The sequence below is a fragment of the Coptis chinensis genome, chromosome 6 (genome assembly GCF_015680905.1).
Source record: "Coptis chinensis isolate HL-2020 chromosome 6, ASM1568090v1, whole genome shotgun sequence".
Lineage (NCBI taxonomy): Eukaryota > Viridiplantae > Streptophyta > Magnoliopsida > Ranunculales > Ranunculaceae > Coptis > Coptis chinensis.
This window is the reverse complement of record NC_141461.1, coordinates 85,105,473-85,132,344: the sequence shown is the minus strand read 5'-3', so window position 1 is coordinate 85,132,344 and position 26,872 is coordinate 85,105,473. Positions and strand designations below refer to the sequence as shown.

The following is a 26,872-nucleotide window of genomic DNA, read 5'->3' as shown; positions in this document are numbered from 1 at the left end:
GCATGGGTCAGTACAACAAGGCATTCTGCGCACACCCCATGGTACAATAGTGTGGTATACAACACACTAAACAATTGGACGAAACCAATTTTGAGCACACCTCTTTTTGGGACAGAGGATCTCCATGATCGACAGACATGCAAACTGAACGAATCCAAATTAGAATAAGAAGTAGCTGCTCCATTTGTTCTACCAATTCCTAGCTTGTGTGAGATTGTTTGATCCTATTAAATGTGCTAGTATTGCTGTTGCACACCTTGTTTTCTTGTCCTGTAGTTTTGAACATAATTTGAGAGTGATGTTTTTAGTGTCGTAGTGTTTATGTCCTTAGTGTGTGTGTGTGTGTTTGTTATCGATCAGCACTTAATTAGGCACCTGTCCATTCAACTTTCAGTATCTGTTATCTTGTTTTTCCACAAGTTTGAAATGCAGGAAATAATGGTAGCTTAGTTTCAGCCACCTTGTAAAGTTGTATAGTATTCAGTGGAGGAAACTGGTTTTGTTAGTTTTAAACAACAGTGGAGGTACGTGATTTTCAGGAAGTCCCAAGCCGTGTTGACTTAATTCAGAATATATAATGGTCAAAAACTGAAAAGTCAATGTCAAAAGAAGAGTCAACACGCCCATCGTAAGAAACAAACAGCGCCATAAATAAACGGTTTAGATGAAATAGGAACCACGATATACACAATACTCCATTAACCACCGTATCATACTAGACTGAACATAACAGGTGGACAGAAAAAGAGAAGAAAAAAAAGAAAGTCTGATCACGGATATTCAAACACTACATTTTCTTTCTGTTTAAAGTTTTCAACGACCAACACAAGAAAGAAAAGAAGAAGGAAGGCCCCTTTATTTTTTTATTTTCAAGTTTGATAAGATTTTTTTTTTTAGAAAAATGGCTGGTGAATCAGGTTCAAGTGGTGGTGGTGGTGATAGTAATATTAAAGGAGTAGTTACTCATGGTGGTCATTATGTTCAGTATAATGTTTATGGGAATCTATTTGAAGTTTCTACTAAGTATGTTCCGCCTATTCGTCCTGTTGGTCGTGGTGCTTATGGCATTGTTTGGTATATTTTTCACCCTCTTTTCAATCATGATTTATCAGTCCTTTACTCAAAAATGAAAATATATAACTCTTGTTGTATAGGAGGATAATTTAGTAACTGTAAATAAATAAGATTTATTCACTGTTATTGGCTTCATTATTTTGTTAACGAATCAAACTAACTAACTCAAAGCCAAAATTGAAATACTTTTTTTTTATGATGAGCTAGAGCTTTAGGCACTTGTACAAGTTGTTTGGGGGTTTGTGCGAGTCCATAATTAGAAAAAATATAAACGACCCCTTCCATTTGTGTATTAGACTTTATGTCATACTATATAAAAATCACATGTCAATATTCTGTTACCTGTTTCTAATATCATCAGACTTTTATTCTGTTTTTTTTGGGTGGTGATAATAATCAACAATGAAAAATGCTCTTCCATTGGTATCATACGTATTTACCAGGACTTCATGACGTTAAGATAGCCTTGTCTTTTGTTTTGTGCAGTGCTGCTGTGAATTCTGAGACACAGGAAGAGGTTGCTATTAAGAAGATTGGTAATGCTTTTGACAATAGGATAGATGCCAAAAGGACACTACGAGAAATTAAGCTTCTCCGACACATGGATCATGAAAATGTAAGCTCACTGACCTTATTAGGAACTGAGCGAATCCTTTATTTATGTTTTATTTTTAAAATCTGAAGAGAACACATACTATCAGTTTGGACCCCATCGTTTGTTGTTCATGATATGCTCTTAACTTATGGTAAATAACTTTTCAGTTGTTTGACTTGAAAGTTAACTGTCAAACCAAGTTGACCGTGTGTTTAGGGGGGAGACCCTAATTTCCCATCTAGTGGGGGTGGTAATACTAGTTCACCCTTTTCTTTATCCTTTCCGGCCTTCCCTTGACATTGTGTCACTTCCTGTAATCCATTGATTTATGGATCCAACCAGCTGCAGCTCATTAGTCTGATTCTTGTGACCTGTTTTTGTTATCCAAATCACATTGGTAAAGTAACGAAGCAGACAACATTATACTGAAGTATAAACTGTTGACCCTTGCACCAAAGTTACCTTATTCTCAATAGTTGCATTTATTTTCTAATAAGCGTTATGTGATGGCTAAGTCATTGCTTTCCAAGTCCTGAGAACCATGGAACCCCAACCTTCCCACACACACACACACCCACCCCCCCACACACACCCACCTAAGACTTAATGACACATTAGAATTGAGGATTTGGATTCCGATAGTTCTCTCCACAACTAAATATATTAGTCTTCCAATCTAGCTCAAAAGTTTCCTTTGACAAAGATCACTTAAGATGGATTTCCTTTGGCGGGAGGCCAATAGACCACATGAAGAATTCTCCACTTGTGCTTTTTTCAAGATAGTACGGAGAATTAGTAAATTTTAAACACCTTCAGTTAACGCTATATCAGATATCAGGATAGTAGTTTCCGTTCAGGTTCTGTTCAGATCTCCTTCAGCTTTCCGTGTCCAGAAATTGTATAATACATGTACAATTACTGATATCTGAACTTGAGTAAATGGAGTCTGGATTGTATTGCTTCCTTTCTTTGGAGTTATCTCATTTGTAATATTTTAAATCTATCAAAGCTTTATTTATTGAGAAATGGAAAAGAATTCTGCAAGACTTTTTTCGGATCATTGGCCAATTCTTTTGGAGGGTGGCCTTAGGCCATTCAAATTTGAGATGATGTGGTTCAAGGAGGACTGAAGGAGAATCTTCTTCCCTCGACAGAGGAGTGGTGGAAATCCCACAACTTCAATGTTAAAACGGGGTTTGTGTTATGGACAAAATTGAGTTACTTCAAAGAAAAACTCAATGTATGGAGCAAACAGATTTTCGGAAGGGTGGACACAAAGATGGGTTTGAAATTGGAAGAAATGGCCACGCTAGACTGGAAGGAGGAGGATGAGTTATTATCAAATGAGGAAAGAATGAAGATGAAACAACTTAAGAAGGATCTTGATTCTCTTCTTCTATTGGAGGAGACTTCATCGAGCCAAAAATCTAGAGTGGAGGAGATGGAGGGTGGAAGAAACACAAAATTCTTTCATATGATGTCAAAGGCAAGGGGTTGAACCAACAACTTATCAAAGCTTCGCATCGGGAGTGTTCTTGAAGAGAATAACACAATGATTGCTAACCATGGTGTGGATTAGGCAAACTACCACTTTAACACTTGAACTTGGCACAAAATTTCATTTTGACCCATAAACTATATTTTAGAGCGAAAAATACCTTAAAGTTGTCACAATTTTCCACTTTGGCTTTATCGTTAGAATTCCATCAACAGAATGAGGACGTGTCATTATATTTTCGTAAGTGTCATTTCATTTTCCTATGTGTCACAACTTATTGTACATTAATAACTTATTAGGTGTTTTCTTTTAATTTTATTTATTTGTGGTGTTAAAACTAACTTGTTATGGTTGGGAGTGTATTAATTTTATCATTAGCCTAAGCTTCTTCCTCCTCCAAAAGACCTGACGTTTTCCAACATGGTATATCCAATAATCAAACGGAAATAGCCGAACCCATTTCTCAAAATTGATGAATGTCGAAGAAATTAAGAATCTCATCAAACTCTTTAAGGAAAAACAAGTTATCTTTCACTGAAACAGCTTTGATTTGATAGATGGAATTGAAGAGCTTCTAATTTCAATTTGACTGTTGGAGAAGAAAATGGGTTTCAGTTCTTATTATTTGAATTTTACTGTTCAAGAAAAAGATGGATTTTTGGTGTGATATATTTAAAAGAAAGCACGTGAGGTGAGAGTGAGAACATGTAGAAGCCAAAGTGGGAAGAGTTTTGTACAGTCAAATTTATCTGCAGAATAGGTGAATCTTAAAATATAAAAATTAATGACACATCAGCACTCCATTGATGGTATGCTACCGCTTTAAAAATAATTTATGGGTCAAAGTGGAATTTTGTGCCAAGTTCAAGTGTTAAAGTGGTAGTTTTGGCCGTGTGGGTTATTATAAGAATCTGTGTCATGAACCCATAGTAAACTCATACTACCACCATTTTCTAAGTTCTAACAAGGCATCATGGATCGCGGAACACCTTCCTAGAGCTATTGTTTGGAACTTGTGGAAGGAGAACGCAAGGATATTTGAGCAACTAGAAACAGATATTCACAAAGTAGTGGAACTCGGGGTGGAAGGGATCAAAGAGGAGTTGGGCAGATGGTAATCCATGTTTCAAAGGACGACCTACCAAGACTTTATTTGTGATGGAGAATTGGGGATACACTTGTGCTGTAAAAAGGCTTGTAATCAGGTAGAGGGCATCTTCTTGGTCATTGTGTAGCTCCTTGCTGGTCTGTTACTTAATACTATATTGCTATCATATTGATGAATCAAATTTTACCGATAGAAAAAGGCAAGGAATTATGCAAATATTTAAATGTCTATTTTGCTGTCATCTGGCCTTTATTTCAGTTGCCATTATTATAATTTTTATTATTTTGATACAGTTGGTTTGATCTCCTATTAATAATTTTGTCACTGCATTTCTTTTAGGGGAAAATCATTAGATTTGCTTCTGTTGTCCATGGTATTTGGTTCAGCCAGAGATTTTATACTGGCACATGTTGTAATTAAGTAGAACTATCAAAGACTGATAATTTAGTGCTTGCTGTTGTATTAGCATAACACGATTACCTTAATTGTTTATATACCACAGGTCATTGCGTTAAAAGACATAATACGGCCTCCAAAGAAGGAGAGCTTTAATGATGTGTACATTGTGTACGAGTTAATGGACACCGATCTGCATCAGATTATACGCTCGAACCAAGCATTGACAGATGATCATTGTCAGGTTAGACATTGGAAATTCTTTCTTATTTCTTCTTCTTCCCCAGGAATGTAAACAGTTATGTAACCTATCAAGGCAACAAGAAGAAAATATTATTGTCCTCAAATATTATAGCTGTCTTTGATTGTATTCTATTACTTCCTCCAGCAAGGCAATTGAACATGGGCCAATGTCAGACAGTATAATGTTTGAGGAGAACATTTTATGCGGGCATATATCTCTTTACTGGCACCTATAGTTTATACTGCACCATATATCTATTAGTATGTCACACTGTTATTATCTAAAGGTTGTTTGAGGCTCTAGTTATCCTGCCCAAAATTGTAATAAAAAATCTAAGATAAGCCATGGAAAGTCTCATGTGGCTGTGACCGCACTTACCCTGAAGAATTTTTTGTGGTATCTCTGTATATTGATTGCATGGATTAGATTCGATCCTAACCAAAGCTTTTTAATTATAGTTAACTTAGCTCGATACTTTAGATCACCATACCTCATAAGCACCAAAACTACCATGCTTGTTCAGCATCACCCTGTAAATGAAGAATATCCTCCATTTTGAGGCACAATATCTGTGCATCTTGGTAAACAATGATAAGTATCTCAATCTGCTGAAACTTCTAAAAAGATGTTGTATTCAGTTTCGTGACCTTGAGTTATAAGTTGATAAATCTGACATTTTCACAAATGACAAGTCAAGTCAACCCATTTAAAAGGCTCTCATCCTTTGGCCTCGACATAGTTCTTCACACAATTTCTGTTTAAATTCTTAAAGTGCACCAATATACATATCAACAGAAGAATGATATCTAACTATCAGGAGGGCAAAGAAATGGAAAAAAAAAGTGTAAAAAAATCTATAAGCATGTGAGGCTTAACCCTTGGGGAGCTACACCCATAAAAGGTTTAAGGCACGCCTTGAGGCTTAAGCCTAATGTGTTTTTCTAAACCTTGGCCTTGAATATTCCTTTTGGCATTTATTAACTGTGTAATTTTTGCATGAAAGGATCCCAATCATGTTTCTTTCACCAACTTCATTGAGCTTAACTTATATGGTTGATGTAAAAAAAAAAAACTGCTGTCTTTCCAGAGGTGCTTATATCAGTTGTCGAGGGAATGATAGATCAGAATGTTTTGATCTTCCAATTTCTCGTACCTTCCTAATAAGGATATTTATCTTAGCTTTTGTCCAATGGCATATCAATTATATATGTTAATATTCTTCACTTAAGTCGTCACTTAACTTAGATGTCTTTACACCAGCAGCATCCCGGCATACTTTTCTCATCATGGTTGAGTTCAAGGTACATGAGATTGATGTTTCTTAAATGCAATCCTTGCAGTATTTTCTGTATCAGTTGTTACGAGGGCTGCGATATGTCCATTCGGCAAACGTCTTGCACCGTGATCTTAAGCCAAGCAATTTGCTTTTGAATGCAAATTGCGACCTTAAGATTGGAGACTTTGGATTGGCAAGGACAACATCTGAAACTGATTTCATGACTGAGTACGTTGTAACTCGTTGGTACCGAGCGCCAGAGTTACTTCTTAACTGTTCAGAATATACTGCTGCAATTGATGTTTGGTCTGTGGGTTGCATACTTGGTGAAATCATGTCGAGGGAACCCCTGTTCCCAGGCAAAGACTATGTGCATCAGTTGAGACTTATCACAGAGGTATAACCCCTAATTTCCTTTTCGTTTGTCCACCATAGGTTTCATCATATTAGCATATTCTCATTGCTTTCGAATTAAAGAAACTGTTAACTATATAATATTTTCTCTTTATTTTATAATACTTTGATTTCCATTCTAGTCAACGAGTCTCAGGAATCGGTCAGTTTAGATGTTGTACGCGCTTCATGATCTTGGTTAGTTGGTCAATCTAAGTGCTTGATCATTAGAGTAGTTTGTCTTCTATATAGTACTTTCCACATGATACTGCATGCTTGCAGTGTATTTAACTTCCTGGTCTGCTGGTAAGAAAAGCATGAAAGGTCCTAGGTTTGATGCTTCAAGGGATGTATCTTTGGCACCATTTGCTGTTGTTTTTAAAACATCATTTTAGTGATTTATAAGCGAGCATAGGAAGCAAAGTTCTTTGGTAATGAAAAAGGAAAAATAGGTAGATAATGAAGCAAAATCAAACAAACATATTATGAGTTAAACAAAGCAGCTGGTACATATTATGAGTTAAACAAAATCGGTCAAAAATAAAGCAGCTGGTACATACTATTTACTCTTTCATTTGGTGATTAGTTACGAAATGGAGCCAAACATATAAATAAGTAGGAAGAAGTTTTTACAGTGCTTCTCTTGAGATTTGTATATTTAAAGAAACAACAATGCGAAATGGGGCTCTCAGCTACAGTAATAGCTCTAGAGCTAAAAGAAAAACTACATAACCATGAATTCCATTCTAGGAAAGTCCTCATGGTCAAAGTGGCCAATCCAAACTTCTGATACCGAAAAAAAAAAGCTATCTCAGCCCTTAGAAGACCTTTGTGCCCTTAGGTTTACCAAACTAGCTTTCATTATCATAGGTGTACAAGAAAAAGTAAATAATAAAGCAAATTCTATATAGCTGGTGAGCTTGTGGCTGATATTACTAGAATGCATTTAATGTCCTGATTGATCATCGCCTTTCTTTGTGTAGCTTTGTAATTATTTTTATGTTTTTACTTTTTACAAATATCATGTCTGCATATCTTAAGAATAAGACAAAAACAATGGAATAGTTGATGGAAGCAAAGGTGAAAGGACCATTCTTGACTAGAGTGACAGATTTCACTTATTTGTTGAACAGTTACTAGGTTCACCTGATGACACGAGCCTTGGATTCCTACGAAGTGATAATGCGAGAAGATATGTTAGACAGCTTCCTCAATACCCAAAGCAACAGTTCTCTGCTAGATTCTCCAATATGTCACCTGGTGCTGTTGATTTGCTAGAGAAAATGCTTGTGTTTGACCCAAACAAGCGCATTACAGGTATAGATGCACCAGCAGATTATCATGCAGATGCCTGTACACCCCATCTCTTGTATGCTTTATAATTGATAGATAAAACTTGTGAACCAAAAAAAAAAAAAAAACAACAACTTGAACCCCTTTTACAATGTAGTGTTATTAGAACCCGATTTATTAAGTGAACTCAATCTTCGTCCTGTCTTTCTTCAGTTGATGAAGCATTGTGTCACCCGTACTTGAAGTCTCTACATGATATCAACGATGAGCCTGTTTGTCCAAGACCTTTCTGTTTTGATTTTGAGCAGCCATCATTCACTGAAGAGAACATCAAGGAGCTAATCTGGCGGGAAACAGTGAAGTTCAATCCAGACCCGTCTCATTAGAGAAAACATTTGGTAATATGGTATGTATGATGTAGAAACTGCTGGGAGTTCTCGTTTTCAGAATGCAATACCCATCTTAATCCCCATAAAAGCCAATGCATTGGAGATATTGGAAATTATGTACATTTCTTTCTGAGCTCATTCAGAGCTTTTCTGTTCACATCCTGAAGTTCTTTTGCTCGATGATGGGAAGCTGAAAAGCTATTCGAGGATCAAAGTGGCAGGTTATAATAAGCGGCAGACTTCTATATAGGTACCTAATTGACATTTGTAAACCGTGTGTGTACTGGTAGCTGTTAAATCATTGGAGCAGTTTTAGCATATTTTATGTAATCGTATATCCTTAATTTGGGCATGGCTTTCTCAGGATCCTACCTTTTAGGGACTTGATCTCTGATGATCTTGTAATTTGGTGGTAAAGGCTTCATGTACTTCACCTGTTTGTTGAATTGTAATCTGAATCTCTCACTACGGATCATTAATAATTTGTTATTGTACCGACACTAAAAACATACCCTCCCTTTTGTAAGCAATAAGGCTCGCTTTTGAAGTTTCTTGATGTTTTTACCATCTGTTGGTATTGAACCTGGTCGCCTGGAGCTCTTTTTAAGTACAGCTCCTGATGTAATAAAACTTGGATTCCCCTGAAACAAGCTTGATTAGCATAGATAATACGCTCAAATCCGTAGCACGAACTTTCTTTCTTGGTTGTAGGGTCTTTAAACCCGTAGAGAGTGGCTGGCTTTAAACCCGTAGAGAGTGGCTGGCTGAGTGGTTTCTCAAATCCATGGGAATACATAAGTAAGCACTATAATAACTATCGAATTACATTAGAATAATCCGATAAATAGTGGAATATAGGTAGGCATCCTACCTAAGAACGAGGAACCAGGGAATGGGCTTCCTTCAGTGAGTGCGAAAAACAATCAAAAGAGAGAGGACACAGCCTACAGGACATGGATGGTGTCTCTTTTCTACTGTTCTTACAGTAACAACGGTATTGGTAATTATCGCTTCTCTCTCTTCAAACCAAACAGGTACTTTGGAAAATACGGATAAAAAATCTGCAGTAATAACTATGAGTCTATGACCCATCTAAGATCAGCTAAAATTAGTGAGTTTTGATGGACCAGAACATGAGCATATCTAACGGAAAAAACTATCTCCACTTGGGATGTTATATAACTGAATATCCAAAACAATACATTTTCCACATTTGAGACTAAACTCACTTAACCACTAAGATGTAACGTATCAGGAAAAGAGAAAAAACAACATAGTATGTAGTTACAGAACCAAAGTCTATTTAATACTCCAAAATCCTACAAAAGTTTTACGTTTCTTTGCGGCGGCAAGATTGATGACCAGGAATTCATATCTCAATCGGCACCACCCCACACTCATTACGCCCGATGCTTGTGCAGCCTGTGAACTTAAATAGATCAGTATAAATTCCAAAACTAACTAACCATGTGTGAGTTAATATCCTAGCCAAGTTTCAGTAAAACCTACTTGTTAAATATTTTACAACTACAATTTTATGGAGGCTCGCAGTTTCTTACGTGTAGAAGACAAAACCACATTTCACTGTCTTCTAAATACAAGTCTTGTTATCAAGAACAACTCAGCGTCATGATTTCTTTGTGCTTGTTTGAGATTTTGTGTGTGAATTGTTAATTTCCAACCACAAGTCCACAAGTACCATCAGTTGGCTCTTCAAAGACAGAGAGAAAACCATTTTAGGAAACTAAATCAAGAATGTTATTACCTCTTTATTCCAGTTGGTTTTCCCGATGATAACCAAAAGGACTGCTGTCTGAAGGCCAGTTCCCCAAAGCATGCCAACCCAAATTCCCTGAAGCCACACGATGTAATTAGCAAACAAACTACAAAGAAACAATAGTGAACTTCATGATTAATATTGTGAAGAATTTGAAATTAGCACTTTGGACAGGGGAAGGGAAGAAACAAGATAAGTTAGAAAAGAAAAATATGATAATGGAAGTTATAGAATCAGTGTGACCATCATTGTCACAAAACTCTAGTCTAAGCGTACCACACAGGTACATCTCTTTCCTATTTGGGACGAATACGTCACCAACTGCGTTAAGAATTTTTGTGTGGAACAAAATATAACAGTTTTCTTAATATGGACGAACGAGAAACCATAGATTAGATTGATTTGGGTAGCTTAAACTGATAAGGAGGCTATATTTTCAAACCAGTAGTGTACACAAGAATAATATTTACCTGTACACCTAATTTGAACACATAACCAAGAAGAAATCCAAGAGGGAGTCCAAATACATAATAGCATGCCAAATTAATGTAAGCCACTAACGCTTGCCAACCACCTCCGACAGCAACACCTACAACAAGAAACAAAATCCATGATTAGTTTGGCGTTTTTCAAATCCTACGTATTCAATTAGGATTGTTCAAGAGGGAAAATTGATAGCAAAATTGTCTCTGACATTAAATGAAGACAAACACTATGCCATTAATTTAGACTAGTTCAACCAACCAACATGCAGATATAAGGAAAGTCGTTGTTGTCAGTGAATAGATACCTGATATAACTGGCTGGACACTGTTAAGTACCATGGTCACGCCAAGAAGGGGTGCTAACTGGGCAACAGCTTTCTGAAGTTCCTTGCTGCTAGTGAAAATAACAGCGAAGTCGTCTTTGGTTATCAGGATGAGGAACATAAAGAAGAGCCCAATAAGGAGAGCCTCAAGGATTACAACAATAACAGAGTATTTTGCAGCTCTAGGATGTCCTGAACCAAGCTCATTTGAGACGCGAACGCTGCAAGAACAAACAATATACAATTCAACATCAACAATAAAACGAAAAAAAGGTGCACACAGATTTCCAGTAAAATGTCATCGACACTGCGACGGATTACCATGGCAACAGTGCCATCTGCCAATCATTTAAGCTTAGCCCCAATAATGAGTATATGGGGTGGGGGAAGCTCCACCAAGCCTATAGAAACTTCTTAGAAGCCGTGGATTTCACCCTTCCAGAACCATTGTTTTTGGTTTGTCCTATAGAATGTATGAAGCTCGCTGTGTTTACCTTATGGCTGCATTTATTCCGATGAACAGCATTGCCTCCCATCCGTTGATATTCATGCTAAAACAGAAAAATACTAAGAATCATTAGCATTTGAATCATATTTAAATTCAAACACAACTAGTTTTTGTTCATTTGACAGAAAATTACATTTAAGATTACATTCATATTGCCCCCCAACACAGTATCAGGAGTTAGGACTAGTGATCAAATCTGGTCACTGGCGAATGACAGACTTTTCGACAAGAGGATAAAGATGTGTCCTTACCAAATAGAGATGGATCCAACCGCTATCACTGCATTTTTAAGATGGCCGGTGAGGACAACTAGTACCATCATGTACCATACTTCTAGGCAAAGCATCACAGCAGAGGCCAAAGAGAGCCTGACAAATGCCCAAATTTCCTTGAAGGCCAACATGGATAGCCCCTTCCACCCATCCTTACAATAGCGAATAACATAAACAACCTGTGCCAAAGCCACAATCCAACCCGATATATCGTACGCTGCAGCAGCACCACCAGTACCCCAATCAAATACATGTATAAAGAGCCATAGTAAAAATACGTGAAATAGAAGAGCTACAGCACCAATGTATGCCAGGGCTGCGACTTTGCTTTGGGACTGTAAAAATTTTTGTGTAGGGAAATTGATGGCAAGAGAAAACATTTGAGGAATGATTTGGATTGCAAATTTTCCAGCAAGATCAGCAATGTCATCTTCTTGTCCAAGCAACTTTAGGACCGGAGTGGCATAGATATAAATTGGGCAGAGGATAACGCAAGTCACAAGAAGGATTATCCATGAGCGTTGCATGTAGACACCAAGCATGAAGACCTGGCCAGCACCAAAAGCTTGCCCGCATAACGTCTCAAGCGCACTTCCCATGCCAAGCTACATTTAATAAGGAAGGCATTAAATCCATATGAAATCAAATATGGATAAAATGCAAAATTATTCTCTGCAATCAGTCTATAAGCAACCGCCACCGCACATTTGTTAAGCATTGCCACAACACAAGTTATAGTGATGATTTCAATTTTGTAGTGTTTTCTACAACAGTAAGCTTGCATTTCTAGACAGTCTAATCAATGCATGTCCTCTTTAATCAAGCTGAATTGAGTTCTTTGATAGCTTAATTGGTTTTCAGAAATTACTATGGCACTTCTGTTGTACTTGATCATTTAAGGGAGGATCTGCAAGAGTATCACAAAGAAAAGGTAGAAGAACACCTGTTGTTCCAAATGGTTAACTTGTGCATCAAGTCTTGTGATTGGTATCCTTATCAAAATTGTATGTAGAAACCTGGAACATTCTTATAAGACCTTAGCTATCTATAAACACATGCAACAATGATCAACAAAGAATCCGATTCTAAGAAATTGTATGTCTGAAACTGGTAAAAAAGGATGTGAAAGTGAAGGCCACATTAGTGGTATTTAAGCTCAAGCACCAAGTTGTCAAGTAGGAATCTCATCTACTGGAACACCCAAGTGGCCAAGTCCCATTGTATTATGGGAAGGGGAGTGAGTGTTAAGAGTTTACATACCAGAAATCCAAATGAAAAAGTGGAGATAACAGACATAGCAATACACAAATATAGGTCAATGGCAGATGGTGATCTCAACATCATCAATAATCAACTATTAAGGCTGTCAAATGGATTTGTTGTTGAATGGAATTAATCCCAAGACAGTAACAAACAGCAAAAAAAATTATGGACTGTTGAGAAGCAACAACATTGTATTTTGAAATTCCAAAAAAACCCGCTATCGTCCAAATGATAATTAAAGTAGATTTCATCAAACATATCCAGCAGCCAATAAAATCCGATTTTTTGGTGGCATTTGGACAAAAATTTGTTCTGAGGCAAGAAATGGATAATAACAAAGAACAAGCACTCACCCAGAAATCCAAATGAGAAAGTGGAGATAACAGACATTGCAATAGCAATGGCAGATAGCTCGACATCACCAATATGTCCAACAAATATTTGTGTAATAGAATTAATCCCATAAACACAAATGATGTTAAACGCAATAGGACCTGCTATTGCCCATAACTTCACCGTTTCCATCCAACAAATCGATTTCGCTTCCGAAAAGTTCGTCACGTTTGGATAGTCTTTTGAAGGGTCGTCTACATTAGGTAATGCAGTAGTGGGTGCATGGTGAAGAAGTTCGCCTGTGTCAATGGAAGTATCACCATTTATTAATGATGCTTTCATTTCAGGCGAAGATGTTGATGTCGATGATCTCGATGAACTTCTTCTCTCTTCCTTCAGAGATATTCTTCCACCCTCATCTCTTTCATGGTTTTGTTGAGGAAGAGTTGCGTTATTAGTCCCCACAGGATCCATCATGTATCAAAATAATACAGTGTTGAGTGGTCCCATTACCGGGCCCTTGAATTTAATTCTTTTCTAATCCGTAGTTTCGTTCCTGACATGACAAAGGCTGGCAGTAGTATACATAAGGGTATGCCCTTCGGCAAGTATTTAGCAAGGAATCACGAGCAGATTTATTGCGGGAAGAAAGAAATTAGGAGATATTTAAGCTAAGCCACCTATATTTTAGTGAGGATCAAATAATTTGACCAAAACTCGTATCATTACCGTGAAAGCTTAGCTACCAACCAGGACCTCCAAATTTCATCCAAAAATAGGGGCAATACGTCTAGTGCTTTGTTAGAATGTTGGTTAATTAATTGGCTTTCTTGGTCGGTTGGCTGGATTTCCAATATAGTTGACATGTGTTGTTTTTGATTGGGCTTAGAGCTCTTGGAGGGAATATGGCTGGGAGAAAAAATCACTCCTCTGAGTTCAACTCTCATGTCTATTGTTGAGGAGGAGGAGGACAAGCAGGAACTATATATTTGAGAACTTAATGCCAGGTAGAGGTCGGCCACAACCTCAGCTATATTCGAAAAAAAAAAAATTCAGCACACCGTGCATTTAGCTAGTCGATGTAAATGTTACAGAATGGGTCGTGGCAGAAATTAAATGTACTTTGGTTGCACGCATGCTGATGTTGGATTAAATCGTACTTCTGTACCTGCTCTTTTTTTGTTGGTACTTGGTAATCAGTTCTGTATTCTGTAACGTACCTACCCCTTAGCTTATTCTAATGGAAACGAGTAAATTTAGTTCCAACGAATCGGCAAAAGATTAGAAATTTAAGTCAATTAATTCACAAGCTAAAACGAAAAACAAGTCGTTGCATGGCCTAGGCCTAAAAAGGTTAAGAGCAATACAACCGAAACAAGAACTGGAAGAAGATAGCAAAGAGTCCCTATCCATAAATAGGAAAATCCATAATCATTTTAACTCAACTGCCACACATTCACTTTTTTTTTTTTTTTTTTTTTTTTTATTTTTTATGCAAATCATACTTATATTATCATTTAAACCAAAAGAGCAAGACCCACACAGTTTTACACAACCATAGGCCTACAGTTCTTTACTAACAGACAACTTGGAAGATCTGCAAGGTCTAGCTGTTGTCTTGCCCAACTGGCTAGCCTGTCAGAGTCCCCATTTACTGATCTACTGATCCACCTAAACATCCAGGAACTGAAATCAGCCATCGTTTGCTTGATGGCTTCTCCTACAGCTTTCCATTCCCATCTGCATCTATCCTCTTGGACTGCCCCTATGACTTCGTTGTTATCTCCTTCAAACACAAAATGCTGCCCATCCATTCTTTTTGCCAACTCACTTGCCACTTCAGCTGCTTCCATTTTAGCTTCTGCTGGATCCATTGCCTTGAACCTCCTCACCGCAGCTCCAATGATATTTCCTTCATTATCTGTTGCTATTGCCCCTGCTCCAGCCCAGCCTGTTTTTCTGCAATAGGATGCATCAAACCGAATTACTACACTATCATTATGTATGACAGGGAAATTAAAGTCTATACTATTGCTGCCACTAGATGAGGAGATATTAGGGATAAAGGATTCTTCTCTGAAGGCCTGATAGCACTTGTCTGCTCCCACTTTGCTCTCCCTGATCATTATCTCTCTATTTGTCTTTCTCTTCTCAAACTTGAGCTCATTCCTGGTTGTCCAGATTTGGTGGAGCAAGAACACTATATGTGTGCCTGCCAATCTTTTTCCATGCTCAGCTAAACAACACTAGTTCATAATGAGGTCCAGTCTGTCTCTAAGTGAGAGCTGTTGTTCCTTATGTATTCTTGTTCCCACTTGTGAGCCAAACCACAGTGCTCTTATCCAGTCACAATTGAAGAACAAGTGTTCTGCACTTTCCATCTCTTTGAGACAAAATTGACAGGAGAAGTCCCCAACCATTTTCCTTTCAGCAAGGATGTTTCCCATAGGTAACATCTGCATATACATTTTCCAGATGAAAAGCTGAGTATGAGCTGGGATGGGAGCTCTCCATATCTGTCTCAGGGTGAGAGTGTTACAACCAGAGTTCTGGCCCATCTCATCCTTAGGGTTTAGGTAGTGGTAAGCTGACTTTACAGTCATTTTACCATACCTATCATACCCCCATCTCATCTTGTCTGCATTGTTAACTTGTGGTCTCACTTTGATCTCTAAGACCCTTGCACATACAAAGGGGTCCAGATAGAGGCTCAGCTTTGTTTCATCCCACCCACTCTTATCTGTTTTAAACAGATCTAAAACTTTCAAGGTATTCCATTCAGGAGCTTGCACTCTTAACTCCTCCAGGGTAATGGGTTTATTGTTACATTTGATCCAGGGGTCATGCATGACTGAGGTAGACTCACCATTGCCAATAGCCCATATCAGCCCCCCACGATATCATTGAAAGTATTATGAACCCCTTTTCAAAAAAAGGAGGCTTTATCAGGGGGTTTTTTCCTATCCCCTATCCAGTTCTTCCCATATATGCTGAACATTGTTCTAGTCCACAGGGAATTAATATCTGTGGCAGCTTTCCAGGGAAGCTTAGCCAGCATGGCCTTATTCATGTCTCTTGCCTTTCTCAGGCCCAAACCCCTAACATATTTGGGTTTGCAGATATGATCCCACCCTAAGGTGTGGATACTTTTAGAGCCCTCATTTCCAGACCACCAAAACTCTCTACATGCCTTATCCACTTTATTACACACAGAGACTGGGAGTAGATAAGTTGACATGGCATATAGGGGAGTGGCCTAGATCACAGCTTGGATCAGAGTGGTTCTTCCAGCTTGTGATAGGACCTTGGCTTTCCACCCTCTAATTTTATTATGAATTTTGTCTACCAGATGGTCAAAGTCCTCAGACCTCTTTCTGGTGAGCATAATGGGAACCCCCATATATTTCTCTTTTGGGGCAAAGTTTCTCACTTTCCAAAATCTTTTTAGCTTAATTTTCTGTTTGAAAGACACATTCCTACTAAAAAAGATGCTGGATTTTTCATAGTTAATCTTTTGGCCAGAAGCCTCACAATAGTCATCCAGAATCCTCTTTAGATTTTCACTTTCCACCATGGTAGCTTTGATGAAAAGGATGAGATCATCTGCATACAGCAAATGCGTCAAAGCAGGAGATGCTCTTTTTATCTTAATCCCATGGATCCTATCTTCTTCCTTTGCCTTGGCTACCATCCTGGATAAAGCCTCAGACACAAGGATAAAAAGGTATGGGGATAGGGGGTCTCCTTGTCTGACCCCTCTTTCAGGAACAAATCTATCCATTCAATCCATTCAAAGATAACCTTTGAAAGGATACAGTAGAGATACATTGTTGTACCATATGTCTCCACTTCTCATGGAACCCCAATCTCTCCAAGATGTTATCCAGAAAAGACCACTCCACTCTGTCATAGGCTTTGGCCATATCAAGCTTAAGAGCCAGCCACCCATTATCCTTACCTCTCATATTCTTCATATTATGGAAAACTTCACTAGCTATCCCCACATTATCCCATATGTTTTTGCCTTTGATAAAAGCCCCTTGGAAAGGGGAGACAATTCTATTCATAAGACTTTTCAGCCTATTCGCCATAATCTTGGAGATAATCTTATATCCAAAATTACAGAGACTAATGGGCCTAAACTTGGAGGCATGGTCAGGATTATCAATTTTGGGGATCAAGGTGAGATGTGTCTGGTTCATCTCAGGATTAAGGTTTCCTTGTATGAAGAAGTCTTGCACAAAAGCTGTCACACCCCGAAGTTTGACAGAATTCGGAAAAACATTATTTGTTCCCGACTCTTCGATCTCCGAGGTGTGACGCACTCTCAACTCCCAAAAACCCATAAACAGTTTAAATATGTGGATAATTAAAAACCAATAAAAATTTCAATTAAACAAATGTCCTCTTCATTACAAAAATTCATCAAATAAGATTAGGTTACAAATCTCTTTTCAATAACTCTTTAATTAAAATTACAAATAATATTCCCTCAACTGAAAATCTATATCACCTTAAGGGAAAACAAAACCTATCTTGAAATGCAACGTTAACGTAAACCACAAGCAGCAACCAATCTTCTTCAACACTAAACCTGTCAAGACTTATCAACTGTGTTCATTTAATGAACACACCCGATAAGCAAACATGCAAATCGGGTCAACATTATAAAAATGCTGGTGTGAGTAGCTCTAAAATACAACATATACTTATACCAATATATACCCAAACCATACGGCAGTTAGTTCCTCCACCGAGGCGCCTTAACTTTCAACAACTAATACAACATCCTTAAGTACAATAATCTAGGCAGGTAGTTCCTCCACTGAGGCGCCTTAACTTCCCACTAACCACACAACAAACTATATGCATCATAAATAAGGCATGTAATTCCTCCATCGAGGCGCCTTAGGTTCTAACTAAACAAATAACCAACCAAATATATTACCATAATTAGATTATTTTAGGCTTTCTTTGCGTGTCCCTAAAATCACATCGTATCTATGTCTTACCTAGTTTCCTTGGCTACCACAATCGCTACCCAACGCCCGAACATGTACATCCACATGCCTCCCCTTACATAATGAACCACTCCGTATGTAACCACCTCGAAAGGGATGCCGCGACACCGTAAATCCTCACACGGAAGCAATTATGTAAGTAATGCCACTATTCGGCATAAAATATCGCGCGTCTCGTTCTATATTGTGAACGGAATAATCAAGCCACTATTCGGCAACGATTGCCCAACACATGGGTCAATCAACATCTTATATATACAGCATCTTATATATCACATACGCCCACACAGGGCAGATCACATGAGTTGTGGTAGTCAGGTTCTAGGATTTTCGTTACGTAATTTATTCAGGTGTCATAAATTAATGACTCACAATCATTCCACTATATCACGTGCAGGTCAATTACCTTATTGCACTAAGCCACAATATTTAGAAATATCTCAATTATATCTCATAACCACTTTCATTATTTCACGTGCCAATATATTATTGCACTACGCCACACCCCCGTGGGAAAATATTCATCAATACTATACTACCTCATAGTAGCATCTCACATATATAATAATGGAGCGGTGATACATTTATTTCTCCAAAATTATTGCATTTGATATATACATCCCAATATATCATATGATATCACAATTGCTTCAAACGTATTGCATATATTTTTATAGCGTTTTAGGAATAATATATCTCATACAGTTTCTATCTCAGCACGTGTCAAAAATACACAACATCAATGTCAAATCTTTCTTAGATAAGGACTAACCAATTTATACAAGCTTCCATAGCCTTTTAGCATTGGATTTGTCCATACAATATACAACATAAAACGTAGCACAATTAGACAGTCTACAGTCCACAATCAAAGCCCAATATATATATATATATATATATATATATATATATATATATATATATATATATATATATATATGTGTGTTTTACACACTACTCACGTCAAATCATAATTAGATAATGACAAACCATGTTATATAATGTTCGACAACATTTTATTATTATAATAGTCCATAAAATTAAATATGAGAAAAACTGGAAAAAGTCAACAGTCAATGGTCAATGGTCAAAGTCAACCCATCATGGTCAAAGTCAACACATCATGGTCAAAGTCAAAATCAACCCATCATGGTCAAAGTCAACACATCATGGTCAAAATCAACCCATCATGGTCAAAGTCAACACATCATGGTCAAAGTCAAAATCAACACATCATGGTCGAAGTCAAACTGCCATTGTCAAAGTCAAACTGTCGTTTCCATGTTCGACAGGTTCAGGGTCATAGCCATGGTTCATGGCTAAAGTCAAAGTGCATGGCTCGTGGGCTCATGACTAAGGTAATGGTTCGGACCCAACTGGCCGAGCCCAAACCTTAGAACCCGAAAGTCTAAAAGTTGAAAGACCCATATAGATCTATTTTAAGTCCTATGGACCGCCCTAAGCAATTAGAAACCGCCCAAAAACAGTTAAAGTGGTTCGCCCAAAATTGAACCGAAACCGCCCAAAAACTTTAAATTAAACCGGTCCATAAATTAAACAAAACAAATAGAAAAGGGCCCAAACAAAACCAAAAGAACTAGCCCAAAACTTAACATAAAACCGCCCAAACTAAAATAGATTTTTGGATCGCCCAAACTCAAAAGATTTAAAATCGCCCAAGGCCCAAATAGACTAACGGTGTAGAGAAAATAGAATGCGTCCGGGAGCACCGGATCACGTTCTCTCTCTTCTCCCTCCAACAGATCCAGCACCACACCAACCACCACAATCCGGCCACCACTCCTCCACACACCACCCATTTTTAACTAGGCGGTTTTAACCCCTGCAAAAACCCCTACCACTTTAATTAAGTCAAAAACCTCAAATCCTAACATCCAACCTTCACCAAACTAGATCTGGACACAAATTTTGGCCACCATTAAAGCTTGTTCCAAGCTCCAATCGACAGCCCCACACAATCCAACATTAACAACCCACCAAATCCAAACAAAAACAGTTCAAACGATTTTAAAAACGCATAAACCCCGAAGTCCCAAGATCCGCGGAATGGCAAGAACGCCATTAACAATTCTTAAGGAGCTTCCACCGAGCTTCCCAAAGACCCATTCGACAAATTTCATACCGGCCTACACTATCCCACTTCAACCCATCATCACTCAACCAAATGAAACCAACCCAAAAACAGTCCAACCGCCGGCGCCATTAGCGCCTCTCGAAGCTTCGACAGCCCGACGTCAACCAACGACCCCAAACAAGTTTTAATGTATCCACAGTGTTAAAAACTACAAACACTGAACCACTGCTTGTTGTGGCTCGCCGCCATTAACGAGCTCAGTTCCAATAAAACTTGGTAATTAAGAACAACAACCAATATACAACAGGTTTTAACAATGCTACAGGACAGGACGCCGAGTAATGAACAGTAAAAATTTAGTGAAAACATTGGACAATAAAACGGTTTCTGTATTCCGGTGAAATAGCAAAATAGCTACTCACTTGTACGAACAGCTCTTACGAATTCCTCCGAAGTCCGAAAATTCAATTCCATTGCTTGGAGCAAAAACGAGCTTCAAGCTCTGCCTCCATTTTCATTATATTTTATTATTTTTAAAACCCTATTCTCTCGAACAATGTGTTTATATACTTGGATCCGAAACCCAAGCCCAACACAGACTCGGGCCCAGAAAATCAGGCCCACATGTCCCGAATCCAATCCGACGAATTTTTAAAATAAATAATTAAATTAATTAATTAAATAGATAAAAACGTATTTAAAAATATGGGCATTAGAAAAGCAATAACAGCTAGACCTATGATGTCCCAACATTTTTGGTAAAAAATGCCTTGGAACCCATAAGGTCCAGGGGCTTTATAACTGCCCATCTTCTTAACTACAGCCCAGATATCCCCAATATTGGGCACTGCAGTCAGGATCTCATTCTCCCTAGTAGTGATACATGGTTGAAACAGATTGAGGATGATATCATTTCTTTCAGGCTGGTCTGAGGTGAAGATCCCCTGGAAATATTGATTTAGGGATATCCCCACCTCATGCCTTCCTTCTCTCCATTCTCCATCATCATCCCTAATCTTCTCAATGGTGTTATTTCTTCTTTTATAAATGGTGGAGATATGAAATTTTTTTGTATTCCTGGCACCATCCTTATTCCAAAAATCCTCTTTGTTATACCACTCAAGGAGCTCCTCTTTGAGATCTTTAGCTCTGCTGTAGTTAGCAATGCTGAAAGGCTTAGCCAGCACTGAGTCCAGCTTAGCTTGGGTAGCCTTAATGTTTGTAAAAATATTACCAAAGACATGTTTGTTCCACATGGTCAGCTTATTCCTAGTTTTTTCCATTTTCTTTAGGAGGTTGATATCAGGGATATCCAAAGATATCGAATTCCATGCTTCCTCTATAACCTCCATACAAGTCTCATGATTAAGCCACATATAAAAAACTTGAAAGGTCTGGGTAACTTCTCTTCAGAATTGTTTAAATTTATGAACAAAGAGATATGATCAGAGATAGCATTCGCCCAAGTTCTGACTTGGGTAACTCCGGAGTAGCTAAGGCTCTGTCCAGCCTTTCCAGAATGTGATTCTTAGGTTTTCTATTGTTACTCTAGGTATATTTGGGCCCTTTGAAACCCAAATCGACCAGACCCAAGTCATTTATTAAGCTATTAAACTCCTGCATGCTTTTAGTTAATCTACTCCTACCGCCAATCTTCTCATCCAAGCTAGATATGGCATTAAAATCACCAAACAGGCACCATGGACCTGGAACTAGAGGGGCAACCTCCCTTAGTTCAGTCCACACTTTATGTCTATTGTGGGCTGCTGGTTCCCCATACACAAAAGTAAAGAACCAAGGATCCTTATTGAAATAATTTAAAACTTTACCTGTGATTTGGTTGCGAGAAGCTCCTAGAATTTCCAACTGCACATCTTCCTTCCACAAAATAGCTAGCCCACCACTTAACCCTTGGGCTGGCACCGCAAAAACACCACTGAATTTCAGCTTCTTACCTAACTTATATACACTTTCCTTAGTAGCTTTGGTCTCTGACAAACATATTATATCTACACTGAACTTTCCTATCTGGTCCTTTAGTTGTTGAACTGCCATGGTGGTACCGATCCCCCGGCAATTTCAGGCTTGTATCGTCATGGAGACCGAGGTGGCTATGTTGGGACGTTTCTTCATTCTTTCTCAGATTGCCCTTACCGTGAACCCGGGGAGAGGTGTTTTATAGATCAGACTCCTCATATCCCTCCTTTCCTCGGGTCGCCTTGATAAGATCCAAAGCCCTACGAGCTTCATAGCATTGTCTTTCTTCACCATATTCTGACCTTTCCTCTTTTGAACTTTTTTCTTGGTCTTTTTCTCTTGGTCTTCATGACTATCCCCCTTATTTCTCATCATCTCTCCTTGGTTGGGTTTTTATCCTTAGATCACAATTTCCGCTCCGATTGTTTAAGAGCTTCATTCTTTCTCATCCATGCTCCTTAGTACCTTGGTTACTTCCTTTTCCATCTTGGATTTTTATCCAAAACTTTATGTCCTGGAGTCCCAATAAACCAAACTTTGGGTTCCCTAACTCCACAGATGGCTAAATCTTCCCCATTCTTAGCAAGAAAATCAAGATTTGGTTTGAAAATTATAGATCTCGGCCTCATTATCCTAGGTCCGATAGCCCACTCATATCCCCCATACCTTATCCTCACCCTTTCCTTTTTGGTAGCATTGCCTCCTGATTCATTTCCATGTCCATCTAGTTTTCTTGTCCAACTAACAATCATCCACTCCCATCCCCCTTGATTCGCTCCATTTGCCTCCTCTCTTGACTATCGCCTATATCCACCCCTCCATCTAAGGTTTTCGAATTTGAAAAAGCTTTTGGGGTCACCTGAAGCTTTAGATTACCTCTATTAAGCCAATCCCTCTGATCTTCCCCCTCCTTAACGCCTACCACCGAGAATTTTGGGGTGAAGCTAGAGCCCTATTTCCAAGGAAATGGGATTTGATCCGCCCGGTTTCGTGGGGATCCGTGAGATCAAAATGCTTGTTGGTTCAGCATTGGCCACCCCATTGAAGAACACATTTGCTCGGAGCATAAAGGAGAAATTATTTTTGATATCTCGAGATGAACTTCCAAGTTTGCGCATCTCCATGCCATATGCTGCTCTCTTATTGCAGAAATGTATATCATGGCCTATGCATCCGCAGAAATAACAGAAAATTTCTAGCTTTTCATATTTGAATGAGACTTGAAACACTTCCCCCTCCTCGGTGCATAGATCCATACCTTTCAGCAATCTTTCCTTTATATCCAAGCTAACTCTGACTCTAGCCACCGGGTATTTGAATTCAGATCTGCAAGTCATATCAACCTTCTTCACTTTACCCATGCTTGCTCCCACTAACTTGATATTTTCTTCGTTAATCCGGTCACTTGGTAGACCAGAGATCTGAACCCAAAAGTCCACCCAATCAAAACTCTGTGAAGTGGTAACCGACTCGGTTGTGACATCTTTCTTGACCGAGAATATAAAACCTTGAACCACCCAAGGTCCATTGCTCATGACATGTTCAAACTCTTCCTCTTTGTCAAAATCAAGCTTGTAATACCCTTTGGATATCATATCCAATTTCGTATTTCCCACTGTTTGCCAGTTTTGGTGCAGGTCATCTGCCATATCTTGAAGTGAGATTGTTCTTCCACCACCATACCATTTTCCTATCATGGTTTTGTTTTCTTGGTGGCTTTCCTCTGTATTTTTACAAGCTATCTTAATAGTCCTCTTTTCTTTGGTGCTAAACAATTTTTTCATCTCTTCTTGTAATTGTTCTATCCTTTCCTTATTTGGATCCTCTTGCTCCGGCGAGCTATCCATCACCTCATCAGTGCTGCCATAATCCAAACAAGGACACCTGACTCACCTATACTTTAGGGATGGTGTGGGGAGGGGGGAAGTAGAGTCCTGGTGGATAACTAAAACCAAAAAAAAAAAGGGGGGAAGGGGAAGGATACTAAAAATAAGAAAATCTTAAAGTAAAAGAACAACAGCAAGAACCAATCTAATTTACCTAACAAACCCAACCCCCATCCTTACCAGAATGAGGACAGAGCACAATCATATAACACTAGAAAGGATACCCTAGGTCTCTTAGACACGTTAGACAGGAAAAATCGAAAACAAAAGCTGGTTGAGGGGAAAAAAAACACTACTTTTAGCCGCAGGAGAGCCGAAGTCTCTTTTTTTTTCCACACATTCACTCAAGAAGCTCACAAAGGAAGCCTCAAACGTGCATAAAAACAATCAATATCAATTAACAAATGTAACAAAAAACAGGAAAGAGGAACTAGAGATATGTGATGGAAAAAAGTGCAAAGAATTTACGTACCAGAAATCCAAATGAGAACGTGGAGATATCTGACATATAGCAATAGCAATGGCAGAAAGCTCAGCATCACCAATATATCCAACAAATATTTGTGTAATGGAATTAATCCTATATACACAAATAATGTTAAATGCGATTGATTTTGATTAATTCATAACTTAACAGATTTAATCCACAATATTGATTTTGCTTCACAAAAATGTGTTACAAGTGGATAATCCGATGACCTGTCATCTACACTAGATATTGTAGTTGTAGGTGTATGGTGAAGAAGTTCGCAAGTATCACTGGAAGTTTCACCGTTTATTAGCGGTGCTTCCATGTCCTTTAGAGATGATTAGATGAAGTAAATTTTCTTCTACTTTCATCTCTTATATGGGGAATAGTTGGTTTTTAGTATCTCCCCACCCTATTTTGGCGTTTTTTAAAAAAAAAAAAGTTTAATTAATTTTTTTTCTTAATTATTATTCAATCTAATCTCTCATTAAAAAAAAAAAAAATTGGTTTTGACTATTTAAGGGGCTATTTATATGTTCTAAATTGCATGCCAAAATATCGGCAACGTGGTTGCTGCATAGACTGCAAGCCTTTGTTTGACTATTGTTGGTGAAAGTTACAAACAACCTAAAATCTTCATTGGATGAGAGATGGTAGCTATTTCTTTGCAAATATGAATTTTTATTTTTTTCGTCTTCCACTTCCTACCTAACTCTCCTCAAGTTTTGTGGTATCCAACAAACCAACAACTCAATATCATATCCGTGTATTGTATTCTTTTGTGAGTTCGTTGTGATTTTAAACGTATGCATCTAGCATGTTACACAACATATAGTACTAAGCTAAGTACATACTCACAAATAGATGGTCCCAAATCCACATATCTAATAGTTTTGAGTGGTCACATTACCAAGTCAATAAGCTATTGTGACGACTCACGAGCAGGTTCACCAGATTGCATATACTAACCACCCAAAGAGTATTACAAGGAAATTCGTTGTAGGGGATTTTTTGAGTATCCCCTGATCCTCCTCCGTACCTTGTGATTCTGGAGCTTTTTTCTTGATAGAGAAGGGATGAGATGATTTAGAGTTCAGGGTTGAACTGCCTGGTGGCTGCCTACGCATTTCCTTGTTTATTTAGGAGAATCAAACCCTATTTTGCATAGTTACTAAGAGAAAATTTGTATGGTTTATATAGGAAGAGCTTTGAGAGTCCTAGGGTTAGGGTGAACCTCACCGCTTGTGAGTTCCCTTCCATCTTTGGACTTTGCCTTCCTATTAGGAATCCTCTTCTTATGGAAGTCTGAATCTAGACTATATCTTATTAGAGGTAGGTTTCCTTGTTGATCATAATATCCCATCATATATGGGAGGATTATATCTAAAAGGTAACTCTTAAGATATGTCATTACGATTCCTTCCTTATCATCAAAGATCACCCTATTCAGTTTCCTTCCAGTCAGGAACTGTTCATATCAGATCCTAACGACTTGGAGAACTGTTATGTTTAGAGGCGGTTAGTCACGTGTCTGGCACATGCCTACTAAACACTTGTGCTAACACACGAGATCACTTATTCACAGAATTGATCCAATGGTTCTCGTCTCATTCTGGACATCTATAGTCCTGGGTAATTTCCCATACACGTGTCATCTAATCGATGACGGGAAATCCCCCTTACAGATGCCCTCTTTTGTGCCATCTAGCACGTGGGCGCTTGAAGCGACACTGCTTTTGGCGCGAGAATCTTTTTCATAGACAGTTGTTGGAACTGGTTACGTACTCAACTAATTAAGGCTCTGAAAAGACGGTGTTAACTGATAAGCACCCAAAACTGTAATATTAAACCCCGAGAGACATAACATTTTGGTCAATTATGTGCTTAATAATAATGTAATAATTGTATTTTCGTACTTTTGTAGGTTTCCGCAGTTAACATGAATATAATGATAAAACATGCATTGAAGTACGGGAGTACTGGAATATTTGAAGTTTCCCACTCAACCCCAGTGAAGCCCAACAAGCCTGACTAGAGCCGAAGTTTCCAAAATAACAAAACCAGTGCAGAACGGGTCCACATATAAAGAAGCAGCAAACTTTCGAAGCTCACATCGGATAAATATGGATGCCGACGTTGGTTAGTGAAACTGCCATAGCGACTCGAGCGACGAACTCTATGCAAAGACAGAAAGTTG

General features: G+C 38.3%; 2 protein-coding genes across 7 annotated transcripts; one reads left to right on the top strand and one right to left on the bottom strand.

The window, feature by feature from the left end:
* The first annotated feature begins 712 nt into the window (after positions 1-712).
* LOC147495001 (mitogen-activated protein kinase homolog MMK2) lies at positions 713-8,773 on the top strand. Of its 2 annotated transcripts, none has more exons than XM_086569500.1 (6): positions 713-1,074; positions 1,561-1,690; positions 4,778-4,915; positions 6,256-6,588; positions 7,718-7,901; positions 8,091-8,773. In XM_086569500.1, the coding sequence occupies exons 1-6, from the start codon at positions 902-904 to the stop codon at positions 8,261-8,263; spliced, it is 1,131 nt and encodes a 376-aa protein (XP_086425626.1). In that variant the 5' UTR covers positions 713-901; the 3' UTR covers positions 8,264-8,773. The 2 variants fall into 2 exon arrangements, with proteins under 2 accessions (XP_086425626.1, XP_086425627.1); XM_086569501.1 differs by having other exon boundaries at positions 758-1,074; positions 6,271-6,588.
* A 637-nt stretch (positions 8,774-9,410) lies between these two features.
* Positions 9,411-24,829, bottom strand: LOC147495000 (protein DETOXIFICATION 34-like). 5 transcript variants are annotated; one of them, XM_086569497.1, is made up of 7 exons: positions 24,679-24,829; positions 11,611-12,236; positions 11,346-11,402; positions 10,834-11,072; positions 10,514-10,632; positions 10,032-10,118; positions 9,411-9,688 (listed from the first exon to the last, which is right to left on the bottom strand). In XM_086569497.1, exons 1-7 carry the CDS (start codon positions 24,712-24,714, stop codon positions 9,566-9,568), a joined length of 1,287 nt encoding a protein of 428 aa, XP_086425623.1. In that variant the 5' UTR covers positions 24,715-24,829; the 3' UTR covers positions 9,411-9,565. The 5 variants fall into 5 exon arrangements, with proteins under 5 accessions (XP_086425623.1, XP_086425621.1, XP_086425625.1 ...); XM_086569495.1 differs by lacking the exon at positions 24,679-24,829 and adding an exon at positions 13,248-14,190; XM_086569499.1 differs by lacking the exon at positions 24,679-24,829 and adding an exon at positions 13,231-13,846.
* Positions 24,830-26,872: the final 2,043 nt, after the last annotated feature.

Coding starts and splice junctions, on each gene's coding strand:
- LOC147495001 (XM_086569500.1), top strand. CDS start 902: ATGGCTGGTGAATCAGGTTCAAGTGGTGGTGGTGGTGATAGTAATATT. Junction 1,691..4,777: donor GACACATGGATCATGAAAAT/GTAAGCTCACTG, acceptor TATATACCACAG/GTCATTGCGTTAAAAGACAT. Junction 4,916..6,255: donor TGACAGATGATCATTGTCAG/GTTAGACATTGG, acceptor CAATCCTTGCAG/TATTTTCTGTATCAGTTGTT.
- LOC147495000 (XM_086569499.1), bottom strand. CDS start 13,704: ATGATGGATCCTGTGGGGACTAATAACGCAACTCTTCCTCAACAAAAC. Junction 11,403..11,610: donor GTTGGATCCATCTCTATTTG/GTAAGGACACAT, acceptor TTTCTGTTTTAG/CATGAATATCAACGGATGGG. Junction 10,119..10,513: donor TGTTCAAATTAGGTGTACAG/GTAAATATTATT, acceptor GTGTGGCTTCAG/GGAATTTGGGTTGGCATGCT.